At 46.0% G+C, this 9,240-nt stretch overlaps 3 protein-coding genes and 1 non-coding gene across 4 annotated transcripts; 2 read left to right on the forward strand and 2 right to left on the reverse strand.

The window, feature by feature from the left end:
• Positions 1-302: 302 nt before the first annotated feature.
• On the reverse strand, positions 303-2,828 carry LOC132262337 (2-phosphoxylose phosphatase 1). The gene is made up of 3 exons (XM_059761588.1): positions 2,493-2,828; positions 1,985-2,420; positions 303-1,921 (listed from the first exon to the last, which is right to left on the reverse strand). Exons 1-3 carry the CDS (start codon positions 2,584-2,586, stop codon positions 733-735), a joined length of 1,719 nt encoding a protein of 572 aa, XP_059617571.1. The 5' UTR covers positions 2,587-2,828; the 3' UTR covers positions 303-732.
• On the reverse strand, positions 305-497 carry LOC132263594 (U2 spliceosomal RNA). The gene has a single exon (XR_009468502.1). It is a non-coding gene; the product is annotated as a U2 spliceosomal RNA (small nuclear RNA).
• Positions 2,829-2,972: 144 nt separating the features above from the next.
• On the forward strand, positions 2,973-5,679 carry LOC132262339 (tudor and KH domain-containing protein homolog). Its single transcript, XM_059761589.1, has 2 exons — positions 2,973-3,134; positions 3,652-5,679. Exon 2 carries the CDS (start codon positions 3,672-3,674, stop codon positions 5,238-5,240), a length of 1,569 nt encoding a protein of 522 aa, XP_059617572.1. The 5' UTR covers positions 2,973-3,134; positions 3,652-3,671; the 3' UTR covers positions 5,241-5,679.
• A 2,290-nt stretch (positions 5,680-7,969) lies between these two features.
• Positions 7,970-8,986, forward strand: LOC132262457 (uncharacterized). The gene is made up of 3 exons (XM_059761730.1): positions 7,970-8,170; positions 8,237-8,516; positions 8,661-8,986. Exons 1-3 carry the CDS (start codon positions 7,970-7,972, stop codon positions 8,984-8,986), a joined length of 807 nt encoding a protein of 268 aa, XP_059617713.1.
• The last annotated feature ends 254 nt before the right edge of the window (positions 8,987-9,240 follow it).

Below are 9,240 nucleotides of genomic sequence, written 5' to 3' on the forward strand. Positions count from 1 at the left end.
TCGCGATGGTACACAAGAAGAACAGTCGTAAGAACATTTCACTGCGAATTGGAGATTTCGACTGAAGTCACAAATCAATTACGCTCTCGACGGAGTCTGCATTTGAGGAACTTTCACATGAAAGGTAAAGTATTCTGTTGTTGACTGGCAGAAAAAGTAAATTGATTTTCTTGCACGAGAGCAGAGAAAAGAGTCTCATGTGGTTTCACAATCCACACATGAGATGTGAGAATTTCCCTCTGGTTCATTTACGAGGAGAAAACCCTCTCTGACTTTCAGAGAGAGAGAAGAGTGTTTTTGAGTTTATAAGTGGGCCGATCCTGGCGGTACTGCAATACCAGGCCAACCCGTGGCAAAGGTGGAGCAAGCTCCTAGCACTTCGCCGGCTTCCAAAAATCAATTTAACAACATTGTCCCTCTATGAGGGATCTATTAGGTGTTAAACTAATAAGAACAGATACTACACTTTGATCTTAGCCGTTAGGCCGAGAAGCGATACCGAACAAATCTCACCGACGAGTCTCATACAACCCACACATGTGTTGTACTCACGAAGTATACGCTAAGTGTAAAATTAATCTCATATTGTACGCAAATGGTACTCAAAATCAATTTCTTCTTTATACATGATAAATAATTTATTATAGAGAGGGATATGAGATCATTCTATATCACAATAACATTTTCCTTTGAACTAAATACAAGACAGGATGTTCCGGACGTGGCAAATGCTCAGAAGTCATAATTCTTGTGGTGCACGCTGCACGCGTCTTTGTAGTTTGTGGCATTCAGGGAAACAAAGTAGTCATCGTGGATGAATCTGATGATGTTCTCAATGGGGCACAAGTCCGCCTTCACGCCGCGAATGCCGCGACTCACTCTGAGACTCCGTCCGCCCTCGCAAAAGGAAATGCCATTGGTCACATCCTTGCCATTGTACACGACCCTGAAGTAGAACTGAGCCTCGTTGTCGCTCTTGTACACCTCAAAGGCCATCCTGGCGGCATAGGGAATGAAGAAGGATTGCGCCTGGAGTCCCAGAGCGGCCGTGAGATACTGCAGAGTTCTGTCGTGGCCAGAGTACAGCACGAACTTGATCTTCTCCCCGGAAATCATCTTCAGCATGTTGCCCACGATGTTGCGAATGAGTCCGTAGGCGCGCAGAAGACCGACTTTGCGATTGCTCGGATTCCTGTTCTTCTTAGCGCCCTGCCAGTTGGTGAAGGATATCAGCGCCTCAACGTGAGATTCCTCAATGCAACCTTCAGGCTCAATTTCCGGCTCCACGTCCTCCACCTCGTTCGTGTTGTCCTTCACCGAGGTCTGTCCGTCTTCCTGGTCAATGTTGATCACATCACTGTTGTCCGGTGTGGTGGGCAGGACCGGAGTGTTCCTCACGGGGTGTTCTCGTGCCTTCCGGCACGGCAGCGGGGCATCGTGACAAATGAGCGCCAGCACGGCATCCCTTACTTCCAGCGGATTGATCTGCACTGAGGGATTCTGCAGCAGAGATAGCCCAATCCAGTGAACTACGGCAGAAATGGCTGGATGTTGGTGCAGAGCTGCCGTTTCCTCCTTGGTCGCCTGGTTCTTCAGCTGATCCGCCCTCTGACACGCACAGTCCGTGAAGCAGAAAGACAGAGAGTGACTCTCCCTGATTGTCAGGCCCATCCAACGTTCCAAGGGAAGAAGGGCATACAGAAGAGCCATGGCGGATTGGAAAGTCCGCCGATATCGCGTGGAGTACACAATAACATCAGTTTCCGGCGGAGGAAGGCCGTTGGCGGCATTCTTTCCATCCAGAGACGAATTGGTCAGAATTCTCGTAGCAGGAACAGTTTGCTGGCGCTGCAACAGGCCCAGAGGTCCGGCATAAGCTTGTCTCATGATCTCGCCAATCTTCAAGTGTTGCGCCAAACCTCTGCAAACAAATACAAGTCAATTAGTGCACAGAATTCTCAAGATTCCCCGCACCTCCTGGCACCTGTACGTCAGTTGGCCAAGCAGGCACACTCTCTCCAGCGGCGGGAGCAGCGGGAATCCGTGGAAAGGACCACTCTTTAGCCACACGGAGTGACTGAAAGATGCGCTGATCGTGGAGTTCGCGATGAAAGCCTTGTAGCGATGAAGCAGAGGCAGAGATTCGTCGAATCCGCAGTTGATGGTGTTAATTCCGCGGACGTGCTCCATTGGACCCCTGTCACCGTGCCTGATAAGGAGCAGCACCCCTGCCAGAGACCATCCCTCCAGAGAGCCACCCTCCATCTCCACAGCAATTCCACTCGGGCTGTTGCACTCTTGGACGTACTTTTTCCCTTGCCCAAGACTCTTCTCACTGAGCCCTTGAGGGCTACCGTAGAAGTTTCTGCCGCCACCATAGTTCTGGATGTGGAAAGTCGTTCCGATGTACTTGTACATCCCTGGAAAGCGCAAAATATGGCACAAATAAGAATCTGGGGCTCCAGCAAAAGCAACGTCCTTGGGAATCTTACCAGCGATCAACAAGAATATCCAAATACTTAAAATTAGGTAACAGTAGATTGTGCGGTGTTGCCTTGACAAGCGGGCTATATCCTTTATTGCCATCTTCGGCTGTGAGTCCTCTTATCCTGGGCTTTTCACATGTTTTTGGGAGGTTTCACTCTATGTGCAGAAAATTATATGACGTCCTCGAAAAGCACCCCTACAAAGACTTTGTCCATGCGCCTCTCCCAATTCGACTAGCCTAAATCCCAAAATCATAAGACATCCGGATACTAAGGAAAATCATAATTTGACATAAATTATGCTAACCTTAAGATAAACCCGAAATCTTGAGACAATTTGACTAGAAACATTCTATTTTTTATGTTTTTGACTTTTTAATCGCCGAAGGACTAAATACAAAAAAATCTCTCGGAAGATCGTTAGACAGTTTCGCTGGTTGCACGACAATTCATCGGAATGTTCCTTGACTGAACAACCTTTCTTATTGGACAAAAGAGAGCGGCGCAGCCAATGTTGACAATCGAAAGTGGTTTTTGCGAAAGAGTGCACAGAAGTATTTCTCGCTGAGTATTTCATTTATAATCCTATTTCTCGCGAGTGATAACACTTCCCTTCAATCGTTTTATGAGTCCGTTCTCCAGCGCACGGTGAGTATCGCTGTTATTGAGAAGGTATCTTCATCACCTTGAAATTTACCGAGGAGCTTTGCTAGACAGTGTCATTATCAGTATCAAAGATAAATTCACTTCCATCCAAAATAACTGTGAGACAAACTCATGGCATCATAGAGAATCTGTGCGAAAGACGTTCAATCAGGTGGAAGCCAAGAAAATTCAAAGTGTGAGGTTACTTATGGAATTTTCCTTGCTGCGTCACATGACGTCCTATCCGGAAAGAGAATAAACAGCAAAGCCTCCTTTTCTGTTGATCATCTTCGATGAAAGATGGCCAGAATGTGATCGAGTGATGCCGAAATGCGGATGAAGAGGTTTTCTCTATTGCATAATTGTGATAGATTCTGGTGATTTCGTCACTTGGTTAAAATTAGATGTGAAAGATGATTGCCTCAAATGTAATGACTTGTTCAAACAGAACGCGATACTCGGGAAACAATCTTCAGTTTGCTCTGTGGCTCGCGCTAATTCGCTGTTTTCCTCTCTCTAGGGCACAGCTGAGGACTGACAATGAAGGCGCCGGTACTTCCGATGCTCCTGGGCATCTCCATTTGCGGCATCAGTGGGGCGCTTATCTACGCGTATCTGCGGAAGCGCGATGCTGCCAAGAAGCCGGCGAGAGGGGCCAGTGACGCACAGACCCTTCCGGATGGCGTGGGTGCTCCGCCGACAGTGAGCGTCGAGGTGCTGGTGAGGAATGATGTGGTGCCACTGATCGTGGGCCGCGAGGGCGGCAGTTTGAGGGCCATCGAAGAGAAGACAAAGACACGCATTTCCTTCCGCGACAAGGACGACTCAAGTCAGATGTGCACAATCAGCGGCGAAGCGGCTGCCGTGAAAGATGCCCAGAAGATCGTGAAGCAGCTGGCATCAAGGCCTCTGACCATCACTGAGGAGGTTGTTGTGCCACAGAGCGCTTGCGGGAAGATCATCGGGCGCTGTGGTGAGGCGCTGCAGGAGATCTGTCGCAAATCCCAGGCGAAGGTGTCTGTGGAGTCGGGAGATCGAGGCGATGGCACGAAGCGGTGCGTCATGATCTCCGGGACGCAGGCTCAGGTGAACACGGCGAAGGTGCTGATTGAGGAGAAGGTGAGAGAGGACGCAGAGGCGAGGCGAGTTCTGGAGAAGCGAGAGCCGCGATTGAATCATCGCAGCGGCGGCAGCAACAGCAGCAATTCTTCGCAATCTCCACGCGAAGTGATGCCGCCGAAGGCTGAGAAGTTGTGCTCAACGAATCCAGACGGTCAGATGGAGGTTTATGTGTCGGCCATCGCCTCGCCCAGCAAATTCTGGGTTCAAATGATTGGGCCGCAGTGCGCGGAGCTGGATCACCTGGTGAACACGATGACGGAGTATTATGATCAGAGCGGGAGTCGCGAGCTGCACAAGATCAGAGAGCCTTACCTCGGCCAGATAGTCGCTGCCATGTTCAAGTGGGACAACAAGTGGTATCGTGCTGAGGTTGTGGCCATTCTGCCCAATGAGTTCAACGACGGCAAAGTTGTCTTGGACATCTATTTTGTCGATTACGGCGACAGTGCGTACGTGGAGACGAACGAGATCTTCCAGCTGCGCACTGATTTCCTGACGCTGCGCTTCCAGGCCATCGAGTGCTTCCTGGCCAACGTGAAGCCCGCGTCGATCGACAACAGCACCGACTGGAGCCCGCGATCCACCAGGCGCTTCGAGGAGCTCACGCACGTGGCGCAGTGGCGGAAGCTCTTGTCGCGCGTTGTGAACTACAGAGAGAAGAATCCCGCGTCAGAGGGAACGGCGAAGCGTGAGGGCTCGCCTCTGCCCGGAGTGGAGTTGTTCGACACGACTGATGACGGGGAGGATATCAATATTGGCCAAGAGCTGGTGGCTGAAGGATTGGCCACCACGATTGACCGATTTGGCGACGCTGAACCACAGAAAACAGCCTCGCAAGCGCCTAAATCTAAGCCGATCACAACGAATGGATTCAGCACTCCCTCTTCATCGAAGAAGGCTGGAGATGCTGACGATACTCTGCGATTCCTCGCCGCTGAGAGGATGCAGAGGAAGAAGATTTCAAATGGAGTCAGTGATAAGTCATAAGGAGCTTCTGTGCTTGTCACGCGAAGTTTTGATTTAATTTTGAGCACGTTCTATTTTGTTAGAGAAGAAAACGCTGCATTGTTCCAGATACTTTTAAAATAAAACTATAAATTTACTTTAGATTAAGAAATATGTTTAGTAAGATACAATTTAAGGATTTCGCAATGAATTTACTGTTGATGCATATTTTTGCTATTTGAACAAGATATCGTCATATTTGTTGTTGCGAAAGCAATTGAATGTGTGCCAAATTATTTAAACGTTCTTGGGCATTTTGCGTAAAAATTTTTATTTTTAACTTTTGCTGATGTTAGTTTTAGTGTACAACGTGACGCGATTGGGTTGGGAGATGTAAACATTGTAAATTTCTGATAAAACTTTAATATCCAGTAAGTGAATGATACTTTAATAAAAAAAAGAATATGAGAAATTATTACAGTGTTTTTCTTGATATTCTTTCTTTGTCATTTTAGTTTCAGTATTTTGCAGTAAACAAAATCTTCTACCGCGATTAAATTAAAACAAATAAGATTTAAAATTAAAGTAAATTATTATTTGACATTTACTTTTCTGTTATCACAATCAATCATTACGTTTACAGGCTCACAGCAATAGGCAAGATCCTCATTTTCCTCTTGTCCAATTTCCTTTTGAGAATGACTTGATTTTGACCGTTTCACATGCTTTTCGCGCGGCGATTGCCGCTTGATTTTGTTACTTCGTTATGCTGTCACTTCGCATATGGCAACACGGAAGAAAGTGAGTGCACCCACCGCACTTTCAGGCGGGAGATTAGAAAATCAATTCGTGGTGTAAAATATGATCTTCTCGCAATTCAATGGAATAAATTTGACAAAATACAGTAATTTTGCTTGTAAAAACTAAAGGAAGTTTTCAAGGTCTATAATAAAAGTCGAACGGTTGAATTCTGTTCTGCTTTATGTTTAATTTATGCATATTTCGCTTTTGCTGAGAGAATAATTATATCTCTTGTATGCACTTGCAGTTAATCTAATGCAAGAGCAAATGCTTGATCATTAGACGATTTTTCAAGCGAATCCTCAACATTCTAGATGTTTGATTTAGAAGTTTTCAGTAAACATTAAGTGACAACTTTTCATATCTTGTTCTGAGAAGTGAAAATTTTTCAAATTCCATTAAATGAAGCAGCTTTGAAAGAAAATCGTAAGCATTTTTTATAATGTTAGCTTTAAAGATCTGATTAGGCATCTTTCAACGTTTGAAGACTTAAATAATTACTATCAATCGTTAAGTGAGAGGCGGTAAAAAGGCTAAATTTGCCGTTCCAATTCTCCCGTTGCCCACCCACAAGCCCACGAGCTGCGGTGGCTGGATTTCAATAGTAAAATCTTGAGAGATCACATCTCTGACTGTCTTCAGCACAGGCTCATCATCGAGAAGAATGTGTGTAAATGTAGGAAATAATGTCTGTGTATAACACATCGGCACTTATAGTTTTATTTCACTTGTACGTTTGGTAATTAAAATAATAATGAGATTAGAACTGAGATGGTGTGTTGCATTTCACCCCAATTCTGTGGCAATAAGATGCATTTTCGCTTCAATCCGCCAATGATATTTGGTGTGTAACAAAGTGATGCGTTTCACAAAATGAAAACTCTTTTGCGCGCGCGATGTTTGGACTTCTGATGAGGCGCAAAGGCAGCAAACAAGGTTGGAGAGATGAAGAGAGAGAAAATCACATCGATGCACGCAAAACTAGGGAAATTAATCGGTCAAATGAGCAAATATCTATGAAATGGGGGAGAAAATTCAGGTGAGAAAAAATGTTTGAGAGATAACGCGATTTTGCTGCGCTTTTATTAATCCTGGCGTGACGCTATTATGTTCATCGCATTTGCAAGATTTCCTAACAAATCTCCAATATTTTGAGATTGAAATTTTCACCCAACCCGTTTGTGATACATACCAATCACTCGAGCAGTGTGCCTTTCGAGGCGTTTGTGAAAATGAAATTGTAATCTCTCATATCACACTGTGTGCCCATTCCACATGATCACTGGATCTTCTTGCTCTGTTCGGCAACACTGGATTCATCAATAAATCACCACCTTGCTGTGGAATTGTCACAAGAATGCTGAATTGCTGAAGGAAACCAATTGGCTTACTTGATATGCTATGATCTTAAGCAAATTCCACAGCTGATTATGTGAAGGATGAATTGAGCTGGCGATTGACAACAAGCTGCAATATGATTGTGATTAGCAAGTCATTATGCGCAATGTTTCTTTCTCTTCTACCATGTAAATAGAAAAAGAAACAGTGAAAGAACTCTTTCAGCTGTGATATTCTCTGGGCATTAGAAGGTGGGGTGTATGATAAAACAATTATTAACAAGATGAGTTTGCTGGGCGCGCACACAAGAAACAGCATCTCATGTCTTCACGCTATAGTGAGTATATCTTGGGATGGGGGAGAGGGCTGCATGCGGATGCATAATACGGCTAATATCGAAATTAAGCAGAGCATCTAAGTGCATTTAAAAGCCGTTAAATATCGTAATCAGCGTCAGTCTTCATTGAGATCTCATCAACAGCAGTATCAACTGCCACCACTTGGGATTAAGAAAAGGCAGAGTTCGACGAGGGAACAGACGCTGCAAGTGTGATATTTGTGGAGTTATATGTTCATAGTGCATTAGATTTTCCTTAATCTGTTGCACGTAGGCAGTCAAGGAACAAAACATCATGTCGAATCGGTGGCAAGTGGAATTACTGGTGTTTGTTGCACTGATCACGTCAATTGTGTCCGCATCGTCAGAGAGTAGTTGGCTTGGACCTGAATTTGGAATAATCCAGCGAGTTTATGACGACTGCCAGGATAAGAATGACATTGTCGGTTGCTTAAAAGGAAAGGCACTGTCCGCCATCTCAAAAGCCGTCGATCAGGTCATCCATCAAGTTGCAGCCACAAGTGATTCATTCTCTAACTAAATGCGTGTGTCTCCTATGCAGGAATCTCTCTCAGTGCTTGACGGAATTTCCTTTGTCAAGCAGAATGAGACGGAGCAAACCCCGTCTATCGCGGAGGGACGTTTCTTGAACGGACTCAATGGCATCGACCGCGCCCTGGTTCAGAAGCTCGACAAGTTCTTCCGCTCCCACACACTCAAGGTGGACCTGAGCGAGGCGCGGCAGGGCGGCCACGGTGGTCTTGGCGGCGGCCATGGTCACGGGCATCTCGGCGGAGGCGGCGGCGGCGGCGGTCTTGGCGGTGGTGGCGGCGGTCTTGGCGGTGGCGGCGGCGGCCTGAAGAAGGGCGGTAAGGGTAAGTACACATTTTCTTCTCTCCAGCCCCAAAAGCAGCGCCAGGAAGCGCAGAAATGCGAATAATTTAACTCTTCTCTCTCTCTTCTATGTTGGCTGTTCCTTTGCGAAGCTGGTAAGAAGTATGGTCGATATGTTATGGCTGCTCTGCTCACCGCTATGGGGATCGCTGGACCACTTGGTCTTAAGGCTCTGGCTGCCATCGCTGGGAAGGCTCTGGTTATTAGCAAGGTGGCTCTCACAATTGCTGGGATTATCGCCCTTAAGAAGATCTTTTCCAGCGACCATCACGAGGAGACCAGCTTCCAGGTGCACGCCTCAGGTGATCACAACAGACGCAACACATACCTCGTGCGTCCAGTGAAGTCTTCTAGCGCCCAGTATGTCGACCCCTACAGATACTACTACGAGCACTATCCAACCTCCCAGATGAACTAAGCCAACTTGACTAGGATCTTGCTTCCTTCACAAAGCCCCTCTCCCTGTTCCTCGATGGCAAACCTTGCAGTCCATAAGATTTGCCAATCCCCAGAACTCCCAACACAGTCATCGCATGAATCCCTATCCCAATCAGATTCCGTCTCAATAACGCTAATTTATTTGACGGTATTTTTAAGTAAATTGTTAAACTTTTTTTACTACTAAATATTACATGTGTAATAAAAGCGAGGAATTTGTTTTAATTAATTTAA

Source organism: Phlebotomus argentipes, unplaced genomic scaffold (assembly GCF_947086385.1).
Source record: "Phlebotomus argentipes unplaced genomic scaffold, Phlebotomus argentipes genome assembly contig_15, whole genome shotgun sequence".
In the NCBI taxonomy this organism is placed as follows: Eukaryota; Metazoa; Arthropoda; class Insecta; order Diptera; family Psychodidae; genus Phlebotomus; species Phlebotomus argentipes.

Excerpts from the sequence above, each read along its gene's own strand:
- LOC132262337 (XM_059761588.1), bottom strand. The coding sequence starts at position 2,586 with ATGGCAATAAAGGATATAGCCCGCTTGTCAAGGCAACACCGCACAATC. Across the intron at positions 2,421-2,492 it reads GATATTCTTGTTGATCGCTG|GGATGTACAAGTACATCGGA; the intron begins GTAAGATTCCCA and ends TGCGCTTTCCAG. Across the intron at positions 1,922-1,984 it reads CTTGGCCAACTGACGTACAG|AGGTTTGGCGCAACACTTGA; the intron begins GTGCCAGGAGGT and ends ATTTGTTTGCAG.
- LOC132262339 (XM_059761589.1), top strand. The coding sequence starts at position 3,672 with ATGAAGGCGCCGGTACTTCCGATGCTCCTGGGCATCTCCATTTGCGGC.
- LOC132262457 (XM_059761730.1), top strand. The coding sequence starts at position 7,970 with ATGTCGAATCGGTGGCAAGTGGAATTACTGGTGTTTGTTGCACTGATC. Across the intron at positions 8,171-8,236 it reads TCTCAAAAGCCGTCGATCAG|GAATCTCTCTCAGTGCTTGA; the intron begins GTCATCCATCAA and ends TCTCCTATGCAG. Across the intron at positions 8,517-8,660 it reads TGGTGGCGGCGGTCTTGGCG|CTGGTAAGAAGTATGGTCGA; the intron begins GTGGCGGCGGCG and ends TCCTTTGCGAAG.